This window comes from Meriones unguiculatus, chromosome 8 (assembly GCF_030254825.1).
Source record: "Meriones unguiculatus strain TT.TT164.6M chromosome 8, Bangor_MerUng_6.1, whole genome shotgun sequence".
Lineage (NCBI taxonomy): Eukaryota > Metazoa > Chordata > Mammalia > Rodentia > Muridae > Meriones > Meriones unguiculatus.
In genome coordinates, this window is record NC_083356.1 from 120,189,451 (window position 1) to 120,213,927 (window position 24,477).

The 24,477-nt window shown below is 44.4% G+C and overlaps 1 protein-coding gene across 4 annotated transcripts in view; it reads right to left on the reverse strand.

The window, feature by feature from the left end:
- Rapgef4 (Rap guanine nucleotide exchange factor 4) overlaps positions 1-24,477 on the reverse strand; it is a 266,011-nt gene that overhangs the window by 32,630 nt on the left and 208,904 nt on the right. For all 4 annotated transcript variants that reach the window (XM_060390453.1, XM_060390452.1, XM_060390454.1 and 1 more), the window contains 5 exons: positions 24,253-24,399; positions 22,334-22,449; positions 17,461-17,549; positions 13,786-13,864; positions 592-742 (listed from right to left, as the gene is read on the reverse strand). In XM_060390453.1, coding sequence (XP_060246436.1) covers positions 592-742; positions 13,786-13,864; positions 17,461-17,549; positions 22,334-22,449; positions 24,253-24,399 — 582 coding nt within the window. The remainder of the gene's footprint in view (positions 1-591; positions 743-13,785; positions 13,865-17,460; positions 17,550-22,333; positions 22,450-24,252; positions 24,400-24,477) is intronic.

Sequence of the window (24,477 nt, forward strand, 5' to 3'; positions counted from 1 at the left end):
GTTGATCAAGTAAACGGCGTCTATTCAGAACTGCTTCCTGGTGGCCTTGGCAAGTCCTCATTACATCAATCTGCTTCTCAGCAGCCAAGCCTACCCACCATTTGTCCTAGTGCCCTTACTCCTAAGAAAGTAACTAAAGACAGACCTACATGCACAAAAATGTTTGCTGTACAGTTATCCTAGAAAGGAGAAAATGGCGTAATATGGGCACAGACACATAATACATTTGCGGATAGCGACTGATTGATCATCAAGGCTTTTTATCACAAAGATCATACCGACACGGAAAAATCTTTACAGAGCTAAGTAGGAAAAAGCAAGCCTGCAAAATGCCGGGTACTAATGTGATTACAAGTCTATCAAACACACAAAGAAAGCGAGAGCAGACGATAACACATCATAGTGCCACCACTCACTGAATTAGAGCGGCAGGATAATAGATGATGTTTTTCTCTTATTCAAGCACCCCTTTGACAGTGAACATGCTAACAAAGTCTAAAACTGGCAATTTCAGTGTCTCTATAGAATTCGCTGTACACCCCTGTATTCCAGGACAAAAGGATATTCTTGGAACGGACGACCCCCACGTACCTCCAAGAAAGCCATGGCCACACCATCTTCTTGAAGGAGGTCCCCATACATGGTGGCCCATTGCAGAACCAAGCGGATGACCCGCCTCTTGTTGTTGAGGGCATAATCCATCCTCTCTTGTTCTGTACCTTGGGAAGGCTGTGCGTGGTAGGTGCCGAGGAGTCAAGGAAACCACAGAGCTTCTTGCTACCCAACTTTGCCAAACCACTGTGCTTTATCTGCACATCAGGGGTGTGACAGACCTCGGCTTTGGACTGGTGTGCTCCCCCACATTGGTCCGAAAGGAGACTCCCCATCATGGTGTCTGAAGCGTGCACACGCACACTCTTGGTGACTCCTACTCTCTTTTAACTGACTGAGGAGTTAGACGACAGACTACCTAGGCTAACGCGTTCACAAAGATTCCTGTGGCGTCTAGCTTCTGCTCTCATCCCCCCATCTGTCCTGTACCCCACCCTTCGCCTCTCAGGACAGTAGTGTGATTTCTCATTGCTTATCTCTGTGTTCTTTGCCTCAGCCCGTTGGACCCCCTAATTTTACCCACATCATTACAATCCCCTTCGTTGCATGAATGTCAATTTAACTCTTCTGGGAGGGTACCCTCTCCAGCCAGGACCACGGCTGATGTCATGTTTATATAGACAAGCAAGGTGGAGGTAGATTAACTCACTATGCATTAGGGAGAGTACAGTCTTACTTAATCAGTCCGTGGTGAGGCCTCCAGACCCTCCTTATAACACATCTTCTTCTATCTAGACCAACGTCCCACTTCATCAGTTTGCGCACATGTGACCAGCCATCTTACTTAGGAGCCCTGTGAGGCTCACGGTGTTGTTTGTCTTGTGCACCATGACTTTTGTCCCCCATTTTAATTTGTTTATCAATAGAATTCCACACTTAGTTGAGTGCCTACCACATGTCAAGAGGAAAGGGTCATGCTGTCATTGACACTCCTGTGTGGTCAACACAAGTATTTTAGATTAGACACACTTTTCCTTTTTTAGTGATTTATAGTGGCTTCTATCATAATCACCTAGTTCCTGAAACAACTTGTATTTATAGTTGATGTTGTAAATTATACAAAAAGGACCTCTGCGAAGCTCTATTTTAGCGTCTGGTGACGAAACTGTTGTTTCCTTTCTAAAAGTGAGCAAACCAACACAAAGGGAACATAAAAGGCTGTGATTACCTAGTGAGAGGGCACAGTTGGTTCTGAATCCAAGACTCCTGACTCCAGCTAAGTTTTATTCCACTGAACAGCATTCCTGAGCCTCCTAGCCAGCAACAAGACCAGCCACGTCTTAGCTGATAGCCACGGCTTAAAAGGCACCACAGAAAACTGCCTTGTGGCAGCACTGTGCTGGAGAGCCGAGCCCACCAAGGGCCTTTGGGGAAGAACTATAAATAATTATGATCAAGGTAAATGACAGAACCTTCAAGCAAAGGTTTACTGCATGTAAATGGGTTGCAAAATGGCTTTCATAAATTGAGCAGGAGATTCATAAAAAAGAAAATTGCTCAACCTCTATTGCTACAATTCTCTCCGAGTTTACAATAAAAAAAGGGAAGACAGATCACTTTATGTGAAAATTATTTCTTTTCTGATTAACCCTTTGGTCTCTTGCTTATATTTATCTGCATAACTCAATCTTCCTCTCATAAGAATTACAATCCTGGGCATAAAATTTTGTGACTATTGTCCACATAGGCACTAGCACTGTCAGGGCTTGACTGAAATATAAGTACTGGTTGGCTTAGGGAGGCCTGGAGAATCTGGGCTTGAGTTCTTTGGTTCCCACTGTCTGTGGCTTTGATTTGAGGTGAGTCATTGGGAACTACAGACTTCTGTTTTCTCAGCCATGGAAGAGGTGAGATGTGACAACTTCCAGCATCTCTTTAGCTACATTTAATAACACCAATGTAAGGCTTATCCAAAGAAAATTAGGTAGCACAAACTAACATAATGAAAGCAAGCTACCTTCTCACGGTCTCTCTTGCTTAATTTTATAGTAATTTGTGTTTTACCTGGTGCTATAGTTTTGACATGGTATGTTCCCACCGAGATTCATGTCTAGGCTTTAATTCTTTAATGCAAAAAGCACCACAAAGTTATATTTTTAAGGGTCATTAATGTCTTTGCTGAGAGACAGTGTTAGTTCTTAGGAATGGACTGATTCTTTCTAGAGTGAATCACAATCCAACATGGGCTCCTTTCCTGGTTTTCTCTTTTTACATGCCCATTTGCCCTTCCCTGTGGAGCAGGATGGTGCCCCCTGTAGACACCGAGGAGCTATGGCCATCTTGAACTTCCAGCCTCCAGAACTGTGAGGTAATACATCACTTTTCTCTGTAAGCGAGTCAGTGTTTGGCATGTCCTAGTGCAAAGACAGAAAATAAATTAAGACACATGGAAACCTGGTTTAGATCAGACTTTGGAAGGTACTAGTTTAAAATTGTATTTCTGGAGTCAGTAGGATAAAAGTAGGAATGGCGAAGGTGGGGCCAGCGGGGGTGTGGGGTTTGGACAGCCTTGGTAGGTATGAGGTAGTAAAATTATAAAATCTGAACAGAATGTGTTTGAAGGCTCCTGCTACGCTAGGCTAACTCTGAGCTCACTCTGTGCCAGTTATCTTGACTTTAAGTTGTAGCCAGATCAATCTAGGCTTTTCTCCATCCACCTTGTTAGAACTAAGTGATAGCATGTCTATTAAAAAAAAAAAATCTTTCTGATGACCTTATGCTGTGAAAATTCTTGGAAATGGCATATCAGCTTTAAAAGAACATCACACTGTGCCCTGACTAACTCTACAGGCCAGAGTCTTTAAAAAGATTTCATTCTACATGAGGTATGATTTTTTGAATCACTTAAAGATGGTGACGCCATACAAAATAAATGGAAGCTTCTACCGAGCTGGTGTACAGAGTTAGAGCCCTTGCCCCAAATTTAGGAAAGTCACCTCAAGATGAAATGAGCGAAGTATTGGTTTCCTTTGAAAAAAGATTTCTTCGTTTTTTGTTTTGTATAGATGTTTTACTTGCAGGGAAGTGCACACAGAGAACAGAAGAGGGTACGAGATCCCCTGGAACCCAAGCTACAGATAGTTATGAGCCTCCTTGTGGGTGCTGTGAAACAAACTCAGTTCCTCTGCAAGAGCAACACATGCTTTAAATCATCGAGCCATCCGTATCTCCAGCCCCTTGATTTTTTTTTTTAAGAGCCAAGTGTATTTTAAAATAAGTTAATAAACTATTAAAGAAAACTCCAAATCTTTTACAGAAATGTGGGGGAAGAGATCATTCAAACCGAGTTACTCACTAATAAAGACACCCCATACATTAAGTGCCCAGTGGTGGGGATACGATGGGCCTAGATCCTATCTCCTGGAATACTACATTGGACAATATGCTGAAATGAAGGAAAGAGGAGAGCCGTCTAGTTGTATGGCAATGAAATGGGCCGAAACACCAAGTTGGCACCAAGGGTATGTGATTCTAGTTATCCAGGTTATCTTTCCAGGGACTGAGGAAGCAGGACAAGGGTTTACGAGCTGGTTGGGCGGTGTCAGCAGTATGCCTGTGGTTGACCTTCAGGGTCCAATTGGCCTGTTTGTCAGCACAAAGGTTCTTCTTGACCTCACTGTTGAGAATGAAATCTAGTTTTGTTTTGTCAGCAACAAATGAGAGTGCTCTTAATCCCTGAACCATCTCTCCATCCCCAAGGGAGACAAAGTTCTTAACATGAGATTCCTCTTGTTGCCGTCATTGTCATCGTAGGTACCACCTTCCTCCTCCTCCTCTCCTTTCCGTTTCCTCCTCCTTCCTCCTCGCAATCCTAATCTCCTAAAGCCATTTCTAGTCAGAGACACTCGGCAGATAGGACTGACCAAAAATAAGGAAGAAGGGGGGGGGGGCAGTCTTCCTTTTCGCACAGAAACTAATAATTTTTTTCCCCTATAGGAAAATAACTGACTCATTTCACAAAGCCTGGCCTTTCCTGTTTAGACTTACTGAACAGAGTTGAGTTAGTTGTTTTTATAGCTAAGTTCTATCTGTACTCCAACCTCTTCACACGGAACACCCAGAATGTGTGTGCACGCACTCCCCTGTTTGCACATGCCCACACGGAGGTCAGAGGTTGGCTGTAGATGTCTCCCTTGGCCACTGTCTGTCTTATTTATTTATACCGGTGAGACAGGTCTGTAGGTGTTCACTGAATGGCAGCAATCGCCAGAGATCCGCTTATTTCCCGCCCAGCCTCTCTGGCTAGGTTACAAATCATACCTGGCTTTTACGTGGGTTCTTGGGATCTGAATTCAGCCCTCGTGTGTACACAGTAGCCCCACCCCCCTTTTTTTAAGTTCAGCCACCTCCCCAGTCCCTGGAATCAGATACTTAAGGGACACAGAGAGGATTTCCTAGGTAATTTGAGATGGTTCCAGAGAATTTTTGTTGTTGTTGTTGTTCATTCCTACAGGAATCTACTCCAAATTTGAGAGGGGTGGAAGGTCTGTAAGAAAATATTTAATTTAAATGGCCAAACTCATCACTTACACCTACTGATTTCTGATGAGTTGGGGATCATAGTTTTCATAGCCTTTTGATAGCATTTCCTGCCACTCTATCAAGAAAACCAAGGCAGGACAAGATTAAATGACTTCCCAAAATTTATCAGTGAAACCCTTGGGACTGGAATGCAAGTTCTCATATCCTCCCAACAGTCTTTCCCTAGTCCGTGCTGCCACGTTTCGTTTCATACAGTGTGCATCTCTTACTTCAATGTGGTAGGCAACAGATTTAGAAGCCTGCTGGGTATCAGGGAAATTCACTGGAGATTTAGAAAAATGTTCCCAAATCCTCAGGGCACACAAAGAAGAACATGTAGGAAATACAAGAGTATCTGCTACTCCCTGGGTAAACAAAGTCAGGGAGGCAGGGTCCGCTAATGTCCCAGCTAGACCACCTGCGCTGCATTCATCGCTGTCAGCTTAACCCACCACCATCTCCCAATGATGCTGAGTCCAGCCCTCTCTCTAGAGGAGACTGCTTTGCGTGCAGGAGCTCCCTGAGTCAGAACCCTTCAGAGCTAGGTCCAGGTTTAAAGACACAGTACATCTCTACATGTACTCTCATGGGTCTGGGCACACCAGAGCCCTCAAACACTGTTGGTTAACTAGCTTAAATCATTACACAGTTTGGAATTGCTAACACGGAAAGTACTTTTCAAAAAAAAAAAAAAAAAAAAAAAACTTCAAAAATATCACAACTCCTCCAAACTTTTACCCAAATGACCTGAAATTTTTCTCCATGAAGATGCCAAACACAGATCATAGCTTTGTTTCTAAATAAGTCTCTAATGACCTCAGTGCCACCAGGTACAGGAAGTCTACACAGATGCCAAGACACTTGGCAATCTTTTAAACGGAAATAGTCATCATTGGTTACTGAAGTGACAAGACATCAGGCAAGCTTTCAGAGTGACTGTCGCCACGGAAGAGGGCCAGCTGGTTCAGCACTGTGTCCTCTGGCTGAGGAGAGACGGGGGTATGTTCAGGGCTGAACATGGAAGAGGTGAGGGCCACAGGGCAGGCGGCACTTCCACCCTTCCCTACAGCAGGCTCGACATTCCATTGAGTCATTTTCCTCATGCCGGCTCTGCCGTTCAAACACTGTAATTATTTCATATATTTTTACCTAGTTATTATCTTACTCACCACAGGCACCTGTAATTTTTCTGTATTTTTTTTAACTGCTCATTTACTTATTCTTAATTCAGCTAATAATGGTGCCATGTATTAAAATTATCACAGGGAAAGTAAGTGAAAACCTCCTAGGATGTGGAGACAGCAGATTCATTACAGCCTACAACAGGGAATAAAATATTATGTATACTTTTTGCAGTAAGTACATGCTAATTATGCAGCTATTTATAAAACACTTATCAACATGCAAACTGATACTCTTCAATGTTGTTGTTTTTGAAAGCCCTGCTTTGCATACAAGATCTCTGCTTGCAACTGAAAACAAACTTTGGGGGTCATCTGCCCACTGAGGAGACAAAGGTTCTGCAGCTTTTACCTTATGCCAAACTCCTCTCAGGATGGCACGATAATCATGGCGGTATCTAATGGGGGTGTCAAGGTTTATAACGTACTTTCACACACACAGCCTCTTTTGATCTTCAGAGCAACCCCGAGAGTGGGCAGGTTAGGGATAATTGCCCCTATTATACTGAGAGGTCTCACAGAGGTTAAGCGTAATCGCCCACAGTGCGGCTTGTAAGCTGCAGGTCTTAAACGCGACCTTCTGAATGACCTTCTGGCTTGAGAGCAGTTACTCTTTGCACTCGGACCCGGGGCCTCTTTGCTTCCTGCATGCCTTTGCGGGGCAGTTTAACAGCCTGGCCACTGTCCTCTCCTTGAAGGAGTGCTCAAGTTCTAGAACAGGACAGCCTAGGTTTACATGGGTGAGTCTGTTGTCTGAGAAGAGCCATGAGATGCCTCAGCTGGCTTCAAAGGTGAGGATGAAGTAGGCCAAGGCGAGCGAGACAGTCGGGGCCTCGTCTGCAACAGATGCAGGGTTAGCAGACCTCAGCTCCTCACTGCCCTGCCTCTGGAAACCCCTCTAATCAGTAATGCTGTTCAGGCCAGCAAACCCACGTGTCTATGTGCAGCGCTTAAGGCCAGGCTTCCAGAAGTATCTGCGGTGCCATTAGTCTCTTTACGTGTCTCCCGTTTTCTTGCTTAGAATATTTTTCCTTCTTCAGAATTCTGTTTTTGGAAGCCCCTGCCTCTTAACATTCTCCTTTCAGGTTTCAAAGGAGGGTCGGTCCATACCTAGTCACAGCCAAGCAGTTAGGACATTGCATATGGTAACACACTGTTAGAGTTCATGTTTTCTGGTATCATTGGGCTTTAATTGGGAGAACATTAATAAACTGTATAATCTCACTTCTCCTATCGTAAGAAGCAGTTTCGAGTCCACACCCTACAGGAGTGATATAAGCCTGAGAAATGTCTCCAAGGGACTTTGCAGCTTCTCTGCCAAGATGGTTGTTTTCTTTCAAGCAGGACATCATGTTCTTATCAACAAATCAAAATTTCCTTACCGGAAAGAAAGTCTCAAGCTATATGACTGCAGAGGGAAATTGTTCTGATGGTGATAAAACAGATAAACATTTTCCAGAATTCAGTAGAGAGTACAATGGTAAGACCTGACTTGAGGCAAATTTAAGTTGACAATTTTTTTTCCCTCTAGAAATCTAAGGAGGGGTTGGGGAGATGGCTTAGCAGTTAAGAGCACTGACCTCAAGCTTGGGTCACAGCGCCCACACTGGGCAGTTTACGGCAGCCTGTAACTTCCGTGCTGGGGGGAAACCAATGCCTTTGGCCTCCGAGGGTACCCATTCCCATTCGCACATACCCACATGCGACACATAATTAAAGACAATAAAAACAAGTCTTTTAAAATAAATCTGAAGAGTGTTCCTAAAAGTTGACTTCATCTAAAGAATATAACCTAACACTGGGTTATTAATCTTTCATCTGCAACGAAAACAAGTTTTGATATGCATTCCTGTTGAGAACCCCGGCCAGTTCAGAATGACAGTATTTCCAGGTCAGCTTCACAGAGCTGTGAATGATGGGGACGCTGTCTTCTCAGAGTGACACCCTGCTATGTTTGTTTCTCTATAGGAACAAAGTACATAAAAGACAGTTTTAGCTACAACTTAGTAGCAAATCTATATTCCATTTTTCCCTTTTAATTCGGAAACTAAATAAATTACTTCCATATCAAAAGCATAAAATTTGTCCTGATACTCAGCCAAAGAAAATTAGTATGCTAATAGAAAATATTCAACCCAAATTACTGCTGTCTTTAAATTTCTATATGTTTAAATATAAACCATTTATCACTTAGGATCCATTTGGCTTCCGTCAGAATCTGTCCTAAATAACAAAGACTGATATATTCACTGCCATAAAAACCTATTGGCAGCGTAAGTTCTTGACTGGTCCAAATGCTGACGATACTGCCACAGGCCCCATTTCTGTGACTGCCTACTCATTCAGGTTTATCCTAGAGTTCTTCACTTCCCTTACACTCCCAGATGGCTGGTTCTAGTAATTGGGGCTGTAAGCTTCTTATTTTATGCCTCAGATATTTCAGATGTTTTTGCCCAGAAGCCCAGGAAGCCTCTCTTGGAATTTTCACTGGTCTAGTATACATAGGGCCTTGGACTTGTTTACAAGGGCAGCTAAGCAATCAGCACGGCCAGATGTCCAGACTTCCTGTCATGGCTGGCATATTGGGCAGTCAGCAGTGACATGGACTAGGAACAACTGTGTCCCTGTAACACACTCTCTGTCAGGATATACAAAGAGTCTTTAGTGTTTGCTTGGTCCTCCAGGCCTAGATTTCTCTTATATGTCAAATGAAATAAGTAATACAGCATTTTTTTTTTGGCTTCGTGTTTGGGGAAATGGGTATTTGAAAAACAAACAATCTGAAAGCACTGAGCATCAAGGAGCTGGTTATCAAAGTCCCACACAGTGCTGAACTCATCATGATCACTTACTGAGTCGAAGGCTACGACTGAGCTTAGTCATAAAGCAGAAAATGAAGATACCAGGAGAGCAATTTAGTTACAAGAAAACTCCTAAACACTGAAAACAAAACATTCTATATCCTTCTCCCCCCCCCCAAATTCTGGCATGTTTTTCATAAAACTATTAACACTGGTAAGATGTCACATGGAATTTTCTCTTTCTTTTTTTGTGGCAATTGAAAAGTTTTGCAGATAAAGTGTTGTGAAAATGACAACACTGCTTACATTTAGAAAAATGCAAGAAAAAATATTCAATGCCATAGAAAGATGTTTATAAAAATCCTGTCAGTGAAAAAAATATGAGATTACGGCATGGTCCCGTTCTTGCGTTTACAATATCTGGCAGGCTGTGGAGATGGCTGAGCTGATAACTTGAGTTTGATACCTAGAACCCACCTTAAAAAGCCAGGCATGGTGATGTGTGTTGAAAACTCAGTGCTGAGAAGGAATGTGCAGGCAGTTCCCTGGGGCTCACAGGCCAGCATGCCTAGCCTAATGAGCTAGCCCAGTGTCCTAGTGAGAGATACTGTTCTGAAAACCAATGTGGATGGTTCCTAAGGAGCAGCACCCATGGTTAACTTCTGGCCTGTACATATACATACATGTGCACACAGACCCCTGCACACACACATGCAGATGCAAACACACACACACACACGCACACACGCACACACGCGCATGCGCACACACACACACAGCAGTGGGGGGAATGTGACATTTTGGTTTTTATTCTTTTAAAAACATTTCTTTCTTTCTTTCTTTCTTTCTTTCTTTCTTTCTTTCTTTCTTTCTTTCTTTCTTTCTTTCTTATGTATACAGTGTTCTGTCTGCACGTACACCTGAACTCCAGAAGAGGGCACCAGATCTTATTATAGATGGTTGTGAGCCACCATGTGGTTGGGAATTGAACTCAGGACCCTTAGAAGAACAGCCAGTGCTCTTAACTGCTGAGCCATCTCTCCAGCCCCTATTTATATATGTAAAACTTATTTTTACATACTTTTTTTTGTCTGCATTTATGTCTGTGTGAGGGTGTCAGATCCCTTGGAACAGGAATTAGACACTTGTGAACTGTCATGTGGTTGCTGAGAATTGAGTCCAGATCATCTGGAAGAGCAGCCAGTGCTCCTAACTGCTGAGCCATCTCTCCAGCCCCAGAATGAGAATTTTTTTTAAAGTTTATATCTACATGTCTTAAAAAGGATGATAAGAACACACACCGAAATGTTAGCCATATTTATACCTGGGAAGTGATAAGGTCTTATATACTGGCAGCTTTAATTTTCTTTTTAAACTAAAGGAAAATTGAACTGAATTTTAAATATAGTTTTTTTTTTTCAAAAAAAGATTTAAAAAGCTGGAAATGAAAAGTATAGGGAATGAACAAATATGATTTTAAGACTCATTATAAAGCACTTGTATTCATCAGGTCAAATCATGTCCAAAGTGTGTCTAATGAATAGAGTCTCTCTCATTAGCACATAAAAGGGCTGATATATTAATGTTAAACCGAGTTTTACCACCTTTTTTCCATACTAAAAGCAAAAATAGACAAGACACACAATGTAGATTAAGGACAGAAATAGGTGTCAGTGGCTCAGGCTTGAATCTTTTCTGTGCTCGAATCTTTTCTGAGCAAATCATAATTTTTCATTATCCTAGTTTATTGATTTGGAAAAGGAACAGTAAAAAAAAATACTGACGACTACTTTTTAGGGCTGCTATGAAAAGTCAGAGATGTCAAGGACTTTGAAAACACTCTGTACTTTACCAAAAATCTACCAAGTCACAAAAATGTGCTTAAGTACTTTAACGCTCCTGTGCCCTGTGTTAAGGACATGGGAGTCAATGAACTTGTCCGGCTGCACGTTCAACATACATGTGTGCGCGTGTATATACGTGTGTATGCGTGTTTACTGCTACTTGTGACCACAAAAGCAGGTCACCCCATGGCCCTCTCCATGCCATCTCCTTGAGAGGAGAGGAAGGCAGAAAACTGCATGTTACAGAATCCCTTGCACATACATGGCTTGGAGGATAGGGCCCTGCGCCTTTTCTTACTTGCGGTAGGAAGAGGTCTGGCAATCTTGGACGTTTTTCTCTAACTATCACAGGACAATTCTCATTAGACTCTCCTGCTCTTAAAACATGAGGGCTGAGCTTCTGTAGCCTAACGCGGTGGCCGCTAGCCCCTCTCAGCAATGTACATTAAAACAAGGACGATTAAGCCAAACTGAAGCCAGTTCATGGCAATTCCAATTTTAACTTAGCGGCCATTGAGCAGTAGCGACTAGACTTTCATGGCCCAGAACCTGTCTCAAAAGTCTCCCTACGGGCTGATCTGCAAGCCAAACCCTTTACTAGTTTGCTCGGACATCCCTGGGTTCTCTAGGTGAAAATGCAAATGAGAAGCCCTAAAGGCCTTGCACATTCTGGAAACTATTAAAACCAAAAAGGTCCTTAGTACCACTACTTCTCCTCTTCCTCCTCTTCTTCCTCTTCCTCTTTTGGAGAATGCATTAAGAAAATCCCTGAGAATGTTTAGTATAGATGGAAGTCCTATGAGGCATTTTGTTTGGTTTTAACAATGCCCTTTGGTTGTACCCAACTGAAGAACAGATAAGCCTGTATAAATGCAATGTATTGTCAAGAAGTGCTCTTAAACTGTAATTAAAGGTTAGAGAAACCATCAACAATTTAAATAAGCTTTTAAAAAATTAGTTCTAAAGAGAACAAGTGATAAATCCCAGATGCCCCTTGCCACTGCATTGGGAATGCCCCTCTACATTTGGGGAGGGCTTTAAGGTCCACATTTGCAAAGCAATGCTGACGCTAACTCAGCGGAATCCTGTGAGGATAAGAAGATGGCATCGTTCAAAGCTCTTAGAACAATGTCTGACACTCAGCAGGCTGATTCAAACCAGATCGAAGAAGACAATCTAAGTCCTCACAGAACCACGTGGGAAGAAGGAAGCGTGGAGGTGCCAGGCAGTGTAAACTACATCTAGCCATCCTACCTTGCCTTATTGAAGAGGAGTTGGCATGGGATATGCAGGTCTCCCAGGACCCCTTGTGCTATTGACTTTTTCTCTTCTTCTCTTCACCAACACTGTCATCCCCACTCTTCTCTGATTGGGCAAGGCATGAACCTTCTCTCCAGAGCTGCTCTTTCCAAAACAAGTCAGCACCATGAACGCTTGCTTAGTCCCTCTTAAAGAAGAGAAGCTAACGAATGAGGAAACAGGCATGAGCTTTGTGTAGGGGCTTTCAGTTAGAGAGGTGAGGGCTTGGTATTGCCTGTTACTGGCACACTAACCACTGAGAAAATCTAGTTGAATTTAGAAGTGGCTTTTATTTTCCTTCCAACACATCTCAAAGGTCTCATAATGATCAGCATGTATATAGTGAAAAGAGCATGAAGAGATCCTGAATATGTTAATTTTACTTTAGAAAACTGAAGATGAGCCAGAAAGAAGACATAATATAGGTAAGACTCATTAAGCTGTCATTACTTGGAAATATAGTTTCCAGGCAAGTAAACACTCAAATCTTACTCTTGCGGCTTCCTCTGAGTAATGCATTCCATTCAAACCTCCCATCCTCACACATCCTGTTGACTTCAAAGAGAATTATGGGTGAGCAAGAAAATGAGAATGAGCTAGGACAATTATAATTTTGAAAAAGGAAAGCATGGCAACAATGATTGGGTTGCTCAAAAAAAAAGAAAGAAAGAAAGAAAGAAAGAAAGAAAGAAAGAAAGAAAGAGACAATCTCTGTGAATATATTTAATTGTTCAAAAAGGGCAAAGTGTTTTGGGGTGTAAGTTTTTGTGGCTCTAGAAATGATGCAGAATTGGAAAATATGCTTTTATGTCTCTTCCAAAATCGAGATAAAACTCATTCACAAGATTCACTTCTTTTGTTCAGTTTAACGTTTTAAATGCTGGAAATTTCAACGCTTACTCATTGGTCAGTCACACCACCATTGAAAAGTTGCCATAAGCCAAACACAGCCTTTGTTTATTGGACTGTTCTTAGAATTTCAAGTATGGTATTTTTGTTTTGAGGACAATGTGATGTAATGAAAAAAAAAAATCAGTCCAGGAAGAAATGTCAGCCTCACCTTCCTCAGTGCCTGGTTTGCATGCAGTTTGTATTCTCAGACACTCAAGTTGAAATCTGACTGACGCTGTCAGGTTTTAAGAAGTGGAGGGGTCTCTCAGAGAGTGATTAATCCTGAAAGTACTGTCCCCATGGATGAATCAGTGTCTCTCTCCAAGGGGTAGGGCTAGAGACTGCCTGTGAGGGCTAGAGCCAGTGTGAGGACTGGCTGTTCCAGGGCGAAGCCACACTTTCTGTTTTGTCTCTGCTTTTGTCATCTGATGACACAGCGCAAGGTCCTTGACAGATGCATCTGCCTGGTCCCGAGACCTCCTTCCTCCAGAACCATGAGCTATTTCAGAGTCTGATAAGACTAAAGAGCACATTGCGGCCTGAGCTGTGACTTACCTTCAGGAGATGGACTGAGGCAATGGCCCTGTTCATGTGGGGTGTGTCCTAGAGTAGAGACTTACCACAACAAAAGGATATTGGGCCACCAGGGCAGGGCACAGCTGGGTATTTGGCATGAAAACACAGTGCATCATAACAAAATCATTCAAAGCCGAATCTGGAAGGGTGAAAAGGGAAGAAATTACATTCTTTTGATCGTCTCTGTCATAAGGGCAGCACGAGAATCTAGTCATTTGTTCTTAAGTGTTGGTTTGGGTATGCTGTGTGTGGGTTCCTCATCCCAAATGAATGATGCGGACAGGGCTTGAGATCAAAAGTCTATTTCTTAGGACAATGAACAAAAACATAACATAAAAAAAGACAGCCTTGTGTTAATTAGTCTCTCTCTCTCTCCTGGACTGATACCTTACAAATACTAGGCAAACATTCTATCATGAGCTATCCCACCAATCTTCATCTAGATGCATATATGTTATTTTTATGTTAAATATATTTATACATTAATGAATTATACCTGAGCAATAGCGTAATGCTGAGTTAATGCGCAGCCATTTGTCTATGTTATGTCTTTGTTGCAATATTTCTTTTTTATCTTTGTTTTTTTTACCTCCTTCTAGAAGGAGCAATCCAGGTGAGCAGAGGATAGAACTATAGGAAAATGAAGACGGGAAAAGCACAGAATTGGAGGGCAGAGGAGTTCAGCCAGAAGTGATACATTAAGGCTTGTGAGCAGCACTAGAAGTGACCAAAGTCTGTCACTGAGTGAAAGCCACGGCCACACCTGCTTTGTGAGTGGGTAAGAGGGGGGTGGTAGGGAGAGAAGGCTTGTCTCAGTACTTCCTCTCAGTTCTGAGATGCATAATGCTTCTGTATCATAAGGATGACATCACCCAGGCATCCTTGCGGGGGAGGCAACTAGACAAACCTAAAAGCCTGGAAGGAACTCCATTGGACATTCTAGTTTCCTTACACTCAGCCAGGGAAGATGCCAGGGAAAAGCTGTTTGGAGCTTATTTTTTAATTACGAAAGGACATTGTTTCTGACTTCACGTATTGCTTGCATTTTATGTCCCTCAGAAGGCCTGCTGCTGTATAGTGGTTGAAATTCTGCTTATTGTTTATTTGTTTTTGTGGCGCTGGGGATCAAAGTCACACCCCTGCACATGCTGGGCTACATCCCCAGCCCTTCAGGACTTTCCGTTTCGCCAAGGCAGAAATTTGCCATGTGTTCCTGAAGGCTGAGGAGTTGCTCACAGTATGACCAATCACCAAGCACTCTTTTTCTCTCTCTCTCTCTCTTTTCTCATTTTTTGACACAGGGTCTCTCTACATAGCCTAGGCTGTCCTGGAACTCACTAGGCGGACCTCAAACTCATGGAGATCCACCTGCCTCTGCTTCCCAAGTGCTGGGATTAAAGGCGTGCAACACCAAAACCTACCACACTGCCATACCACACCATACTACCACACCACACCATACCATAACATACCATACCACATATCACACCACACCACAACACACCATAACATAGCATACCACACTGCCACACCATACCATAACATACCATACCACACAACACCACACCACACACACTACAGTTGCTAATACACTAGACTCTTCCTTTGGCTCATCATTCATTCCAGAGAAAATGGAATTTCTTGTATTATTTAATGACACATTTTGAGCAAAGAAAAAAAAAATCCTACCTACATTTTCCTGACCTCTGGTCTTGGCACTTTGATTTATGTGGCATTACCAAGGTCTCTCAGAAGCAATCCCTTCCTACCTAAATACAGGGAAACCTTTCCCTCTTCCTTTTTAACTCCCCAGAAGGGCTTTTCTCTTCTTCGCCAGACAAATTCCCAGCTATCCCCTGGCACTTTTGCCTTTGGATTCAAGACTCTGGAAAATCTGCACCCCAATTTCTTAGACCTTACCTTCCGGGCCCACAGATGCACGTTAGGTATAGCAGACTACCATTCCCTCCACCTTCTATGCCATTACTAATTCTGTCTCTTGATAAGGACGGCTTGATACCAACTCCAGTTACTGGTCACCAGCCTCCCTTCAGGGACACTTTAAAGGCCAAACTTTCCATGACATTTTCCCGAGTCTTCTCGGTCAGTCCCGCAAAGCTGACTGCATCCTGCCTTAAATTCAAGTTCTCTGTACCTTCCCTCGTGTCTTCTAGCACATTCTGAGCTTCCGGAGGGAGAGAGCGAGTGATCTGTTTACGCCACCAAACACAGCGTTTATCTCAGGGCCTGGCTGGACTGACTCAACAAACACTGCCCTGAGAAGGACAGACCCAAGCCTGCAAGCTTGGCGTTGCGTCAACGACTCCCCAGTCAATCTGCTGCTTTGCAAAATCCCAGATAATCAATTCACAGAACAAGACGCTGGGAGCAGATTAAGAAGTCGGTGGCAACATGCCTACAAAAAACATATATAATAACGCTGTCTTCGTCTTAGGTAGATTGCCAAGATCAGCTGTTAAATGGATTTTGACCTACCACTAAGTTTCTGAGATAAATCTGTGAATCCCTTAGGGTGAGAAATGTTCTCCTGTGGAGGTCACTGTGCTTAAAACATTAACCCACGACATTATTCTGAGAGCCAGGCAAGTAGCATAGGATTTCTCTTTTAAGCTGGGTGCCTGAACTGACAATGCGGCTCTGTGGCACAACACTTGCCTAGCATACCGGAGGCCCTGGCTTCGATCTCCGGAGTCACAAGAAAGTACAAAGAAAAAGTTGGCTGTGGGCTGCTCCTTCCAATTTGCCCAAAGCGTGGAAAGGATATGACCCTGGACAGAGATCACTAGTGAAATTTTTTCCCAGCCCCCCTCAGTGTTGTCTCTTGACAGTGGGGCTTGTTCATGGTAAGAAAGCTTACGTGTTGAGCTTTATTATTCACAAAAGATATGTCGTGGGACTAGTCCCCAGTACCTCCAAATGGGACGCTATATGGAAACAGGGTCTCTGAAGACACAGTGAAGGTGAGTCACTAAGGTGGGCTCTGAACAAGAACGGGGCTTTAAAAACAGATTGGACACGGGGACGGCTCTGTGCAGAGGGAGGGCCGTACAAAGACTCACAAAGTGAAGACCTTGCCAACCTGACTTTAGCATGCTGCATGGGAGGATTGCCAGCTGACACCAGGGGATGGGAGAGCATGGGTAGACAGACAGGCATGGGACACAGCCCTTAGAACGCAATCAGCCTGCCGTCACCACCGTCTCTGCCGTCTAGCCTCCAGAACTGCAGGACAACCAGACGCTACTGTCTGAGCAGTTGTCCTTTGCTACAGCAGCTGGCGGAAAACCAACACAGGCAGTATATAGTTCCCTCTGGAATAAGACCACGACCGCAGAGAGAGCCATTTATTCTTGGCGTGGGCAGTCTCAAATGCTCCATGGGAAGAGGTTGCATTTATATGATGGCCTAACAGATACGTGTGTGTGTGTGTGTGTGTGTGTGTGTGTGTGTGTGTGTGCGCGTGTGTACACTGTAGGGGTTGGGGGATGGCTGAATGGCATTATAACAGTTGTCTATGAAAGGCAGCTCCTAGCATGGTCTCATGAAACTACAATGCTCTTTGGGATAGGTTGGTCTCTGTACCCCCCAGGGACACCCCTCTAGAACCGCCTTGGCAGCACACACTGAGAGTTAATCAGGATGTTTTTTCCTATTTCTCTCTCACAATTCTATACATGGATTTAGTAGACTCACCAAACCCTCCCATGAGCATACCTGTGGCTTCATTCAAAGATGGCTCAAGGCGTATTGTTTCTAGAAAATGCTCTAAAATTTTTTCAGGGGTTCCTGACATCACAGTATACCTAGGCGGGAAGTAAAAAGACCGTTAGTTTTCCAAAAGTGAGCACCCCCGGGGGGAAACAAATTGCTGGTGTATGTTTTTTAAGACTGAGGTCCTGGGAAAGTGCATGGACTCCTCGTGACTAGAGCATTCTCTGCAGTGAGGGAGACTGTGTACCTCTCCCAAGCACACAGGAAGGTGGTGGGAAAACAGTTCCTAAAAATGTTCTCTCCACGCCCATCCCCGCCCCCACCCCCACCCCCGTATATGGAACTAAAGGAGAATTTAAGACAGAGGCTCCCACAGCTGGAACTGAGGACCATCAGCCTTATTCCAAGGGAGAATGAAAAGTAGTATGTACACCCTGGGACAGGGTAGGACAGGGCAGGGCAGGGCACGGCTGAGGAAAATCACAGGGGACTGGGTTACCCAGGCACGGGGGTAGAAAATGTCAGTGTCACACTGGATTTCCCTGCCAACTTCTGGGATATTCCATCGTTCCTGACTGTACACTGCTATGTGCTTTGGAAATCAGCTAATAATAAAACAAAAGAAAAGAAAAAAAAAAAAAAACCCGCAAGTACCAGTGAGCAAACAAACCCAAGGAACAACACAAAAAGGAACAAATCAGAAATAGAAAACTATATATAACTTATTCACTGCCGGGTATGAATCATTTTGGGGGGCCTGCGTCAGTCATCATTTCAGGGGATCTGTTCGGGCTGCTCTCCAGCCACCAAGGGAAAACGTGCTTTTCAAATCGAAGGTGAGTTAAAGCCGGAGTGCAGATGGCGGCCAACAGCAAACCATAGCTAGAGGAGGCTGAACGCCTGATGGTGATGGAGGTGGCCCTCAGCTAGAACTAAGACCTGCCGTTCCACGGGGAAATGGGGTGGGGTGGGGCGCAGCGAGCATCCTGCACCTGTCTGGTGTTTACCATGCCCCCCCACAACGAGGTGGGTGTCGATCTAGGCAGCCCTGCTCACTCCTGCTAATTAATATTACCTTTTCTCTGCAGGGGCGGAAACTGGCAAGCTTTAGAAAAGGCAACTGCCTGTGGCTGCTTTTTCTCTGTGTGTGTGTTTGGTTTGGTTGCCTGTGCAGGAAGGTGTTGTGTGTGGAGAGGAGACCAGGTCTGGCTGTCAGGAGCCCACTCCGAGCAGGAAACGCTCCGTGTAATTAAAAGTCTCCCCTTTTGAGGAGGCTATGGAAGGAAGTCTTATTTAAATAAGAGTATAAATGCCTTCCTTAACTGAACCCCGAGTAAGTCAGTTACTTCATGTAACTGTCGGGGGAGCGAGATCCGCTGACAAGGCGTCTCCTTTGTCAGGAATTTTGCTCAGAAGCAGTTTGTGTAGGTGCTCTGGTTCTCATTGTTTGGACTTTTAGGTAGCCCAATCACATAGCATAAAGGCCCACCGGAGCCACACAGAGTCACCTCAACGGAGAACAAGCGTCTTTTAGGCTCTGCCTTGCCTGGCCAGTCACACCCACAGGCTCTTTCTCTGGTACCTGACTCCCCCTAGTGGCACAGCTGAGCGATTCCTTCCCTGGCTGCAGCGCCACAGAACCCAGGAGTTAGGGGCAGGGGACTGACGAGGAAAAGGGGGCATGGAGACCTCTGATGACCCCAGTTTCGCCTAAAAGATCCAGATTCTGGCTTTACATCCCACCAAACAGGCACGTACCCCCTGCCCGAGCCCTTGTTGTGCAGGGTCAAGAGTGCCCGAGGCCGGATAGTGCATCTTTTGTCAGTTTATGGCAAGAAGCAGCTACTCCAGGTCCACTCAAAAGCCACCCAAGCAGGCTCCGTTATAGGAGCCAGCAGGTTGTCTTAAACCTTCGAGAGAAAATTGTTTTCCTAATACCAAGCCTGCATTTAGAAGAACCAAAGCAAGGGCCAGGGGCGAAGGAATGAGAAAGCAGATCTTCCTGTGAGGAAGCCGGGAATACTGCGGTGGGAAAACCGCTCTAAGGAAAAAGGCAGGGCCCTGACCTGAACAGGACAGCCATTTCAAGTTCTTGTCTTACCAAATTCTCACAACCCAGTGACCAAGACATCCCCCAAAGGGGGTGTCACAGTGAATCCGTCACTCAGTGTTCAGTGGCTCGGGCAGAGTCAGGCAGTTTTTAAAGATTAATGTGTATGTATAAGCTAACTGGGATTTCTCAGGGAAGAAAAGTAAATCAGGAAAATAATATTATTGCCACCAACATGATGACATTTTCGGAGGTTGAAAAGAACAGTTTCTGCAGAGGCAGATGCCCTCAGCCGGCTGTCTATCTGCAGACACGGTTGTTGGCATGAAGGGGATGATAACATCAGTCATAGCGTTTACTTACAGGGACCCATCCTTGCAGCTCTGGTCAGTCTTGGAAAATGACCCCTGGAGAGAGCAGCTTTTCATTCTTCAGGGAGCTGACTGTGGTGTACTGTTTTGTACCCAGTGCCTTTCATAGATAGCTTGCTACAAACATGTGTGGGAGCACCATCTTTAAATTAGATTAAAAAAACTTGGGCTAGATGACAGGACACAAATGGAAAACTGATACGGTACTGAAGGAGACATCCTACACTCTTATGTCACCTTTTGTTTGCCTTTTCATTCCACTGAATTCCTACAGTGGAAGGCACCCTGAACTGAACTTGTGATAAGCCTAGGTTTTCAGTTCCTCCCTCAGGTAGGAAAGAGGGTAAGGGAGGCCTCAGGGCATCTCTTGATCAAATGTTTCAAAGTTAGGGAGAATTTTCCAGCTTTGCTTTTCCAGATACTGTAATTTTCTAAGACACAGATAGTCGTAAAGATAATAGTCACCTGTAAAATCATCTAGCTATAAGTAAATCTTGGAAGTAGTGTAAACCCTCAGACACACAAAACTTTGTCATGGCCATCTTCCTTAGCAGGCTACAAGGACAACTGCCCAAAAAATAGATAATAGAGCTTGGACCATGGCTCAGTGGAAGAGTAATTGCCTAGCATATATAAGGCTCTGAGTTCAATCCCTGGTGCAAAAGAATAGATAAAAAGCAAATAGAATTAAGAAATGAAAAGGAAATCTGGATGTTAAGTTTTGTAAGCAAAGTAACAGGTGCTTTTACAGAGTTCTTTTTAATGCCATCCCCCTTTGAAAGATGCTGATTTGCATCATTTACCATAAAGTGTTGAAGATGCAGTGTTTACCTACGGTCGGCACTCTATAAGTTCGGGACCAGCATGCACACTGGTACCCAAACACGCGGCTGCTCCAGTCCCTCACAGCACACATCTTCCCACAGACTTTGATTTGCTCTACATTACCGATAGTACCACATATTGGCTGACAGCAACTGTGATATAAATTATTGCTCTTCTGTACTGGTTAGGGACTGGGGAGAAACTTGTGGACATGTTCAGATACATCCCCCACTCTGTGAGGATTTTGGAGCCCGTGGGGCCCACGACTCTGTTTTCTGCTAATGTAAGCTAGGAAGCAGGAGGAGCAGAGGTGTGAAAGTTGGTCAAGCTGAACTGCCCTTTAAGTCAGTGGTTCTCAACCTGGGTCGCGACCCCTCTGTGGGTTCACGGACTCTTTCACAGGGGTTGCATATCAGATACACTGTGTCTCTGACGTTGACATTACAATTAACCACTGTAGCAAAATTACAGTTATGAAGTAGCAATGAAGATAATTTTCTGGTTGGAGGTCACCACTGCATGAAGAATGATATTAAAGGGTCTCAGAAACATGAGGGAGGTTGAGGACCACCGGTGGAAGGAGTTCTGAATCCCTGAGCAAGCCCTTGCCAATGAGAGCTGAAATGCCTCCATCCCTTCAAAAGGGTTGTTGGGAGGATTGGATACAATTTACAAAACATACTGTGCTTATTTAATAATATGTTTCTTCCTGTCTTCTTCTCAAATACGTTGACTTACCCAGATGAAAACAACTGAGTCATAAGCTTTTAGTCGAAACAATAGGAATTCATCAGTTTTGGTGAGCGCTCTGATAAAGGGAACCCCATTTTACTTGGCAACAAAGGAAAATGCTCTTTCAACATATTATTTGGTGATGTTTCTTTAGCAAACAAACACTCATCTGCTTTTCTTATACACAGATTGAAAATTAATCCCCACTTAAAACTTCACGAGTCCTGATTTCCTAGAGGCTCATTTTTAAGTCTCTTGCCTCGTCGCTCAAATGTTGGCACCTTTCACGAAACAGTCTTAGGTAGGAAGTTACAGCAAAAGCTGGACCTGAACCCAGGTGCCCTGGAAATGACTCCAGTTAAACAAGAAGCCCAAGAAATGTGAAGCGAAACTCCCATTTGACACTGAGTAAGAATAAGAACCCAGGATGCCAACGAGATAGCACACGTTTTCTATTCAAAATTGGAGTTCCATCCATGTCACCTAGTCACTCGAACAACAAGGTGAAAACGCTTTAGGAGAGACCTCCCCAGGACATTCAGATGCCATAGGTCCTCATCACTGGGGCCTGTGCCCTGCGCCGTTTGGTGTGCCAACTGCACTGTTCTCTCTGGGTTTTCTTTTTAAAGCTATCATGGCCGAACAGTAAGGAGGGAGAGGCCTTTGGAGCAGGACAATATTCTCTTTGCGTTACTCTACACAGCACCGAGCTCAATGCAGTGCCAGAAATGGATACATTATGTGCCGCAAGATGTGTGATTAGTCAATATGGAGGGGGAAAAAAAAGTCCCACACACTGCCATCTTCCACAGAAAGGGAGAACATGCTATTGTAGAAACGATACCATGTGAAAAGGTTAATCGTAGTCTGGCAATTACAGTGTTGGATGCAAACATACTTTTGCTGAGGCTGTGAGTTTCCTTGATTAGAAGCTCTGTTCCCTGCTGGGACCTTCTCCAGCACCAAGACATCTTGGTCATGTTCTTTGAGTCTGACTGTATTCGCCTCAACGTCCTGCAAACACAAATTATACCACATACAGATGCTGCTCTTCACTCAGACAATGACAGAAATTTCCAGCGCTTCAGAAACTCATTTGGTGCTTGTGATGTTAATTGTCGCGTCTACAAATTAAGCCATTTTCAAAGTCAAGGGCTGGAATGGTCAGAAGGGAGGACCAGATGAGGCTTGAAGCATGTGGTTTTAAAACTGCTTTTACCATAGTCCCAGAGAAACTCCGGAGGAGCCTGGTGTGGTGGTGGCGCTCTGAAACATATCTGGGGGGGGAGGGGGAGGAATGGAGCGGGCAAACGGGGGACCAGAGGCATTTCTTCTAAAGATATGTGGCAAACAGTACTGAGCTTCAGTGTAGCCTGCCTTTCTCTTCCACGAGCCATAGGAGTGGCACCTCTACCTCGTTAAGCGACCGTTTCGTTTTGATTTTGGCATGTCTGGGGTGTACATGCATCCTCGTCTCTCTGTGTGTATTCCACTCATGCAAGCGTGCACGCAGAAGCCAGAGGTGTACACTGAGGTACCGCTCTCCGCTGAATGTTTGTAGATTGAGTCTCTCGCCGAGCCTGGAGCTCTCTGATTCAACTAGGCTGGCTGGCCGGCGAGCCCGGGCACCTGAACCCAAGCCCTCATGCTCAGGCAACAAGCACACTACTAACTGAGCCATATCCCCCCCATGCCCAAGCAACAGTTATTTCAAAATCAAATTGAAACGTGATGCGGGCCTCTTTCAGTCATTTTGAATGGCTTATAAATGATGTCAGTGATAAAATGGTTCAAATCTGACTCTTTCAAATGCTCTATGTAGCTGAGGCTGACCTTGAACTTCTGATCCTGCAGGTTCCCACCTTCTAAGTGCTGAGATGATAGCTGTACACGGCCATGCCTGGTTCATCCGGCCATGCCTGGTTCATCCTGTACTGAGGATTGAACCCAGTGCTTCAGGCATGCCAGGCAAGGGCTCTAGCAGCTGAGCTACACTTCTAACCCTCTCAATGGTCTGAACTTGTAACTTTCTTTGCTTTGTGACCAAGTGTGTAAGCAGTGTTGCGAGCAGAGGCCAGGGCTTCAGGCAGGGTAGAGAGAGATGTTCACATAGAAGGACAGGGACAGAGGGAACTTCTCTGGAACCAGGAACCATCTTTCTTAAACATCCCACACTTACACAGATACCTTAAATCTATAGAGGAGTTCTTCATCATAACTCAACCTCAGGTGCAGTTCTGTAGCTTTGCAAGCACCCAAATCATTCACCTGTTTGCCAGTATCGCAAGAGCTGTGGTTTGAAACAATTTGAGCTAAAGCCCTTGTGTGAATATGTGTTGTTGGGTAACGGCAATAGGCTTTCATTTCCATTAACAAGCCCTCGGTAAATCGTGAGTGTGTGCTGCTGTGAGAATGGCTCACTTGGGGAGAGATGGGAAATGGACCATACAGAAGACATGGGGTAGAGGGGAGGCCGCCACTGTGCTGAACAGTAGGAAAAGGGCATAGAAAAGGATGCACAGGCCAACAGAGAGAAATGCCCTAGACTTTGACATCTTGCTAAGGCAACTGGGATTGTTGTCCATTCATATGGGCCAGCATAGGCATGTGCAGAGGGACTTGGTCCAGCATGAAATTTGATGGCTGCGGCTGGTCTCCAGGATGTGCACTGAACATGCCTGTTTTATAACAAAGGCCCTTTGTTCGAGCATCTATCTGCCACAATCCTGCAGGATAAACAATCCACTCCAGTCTTTTCTTATTCAGGAAGGGGAGAAGTAGGATCCCCTTCAGCCAGAGTTTACTCTTTCAACTCACCCTCAGAATCCGGTTGAAGTCTTCCTTGTCAACTCTTAGGAAGTGACAGTTATCTTCTCGGAGAACAATGGAGGCAGCTCTTGGGGCATCGTTCACCAGAGCTAACTTGCCAAAGTCATCTCCCTCGTGCAGGGTGCAGACCACACCCTGGGGAGAGCAGGGCATTCAGATTAACAGATGGAACGCCCTCCTTCCCCTCCCCTCCCCCTGGTGGAGCACCCTCCT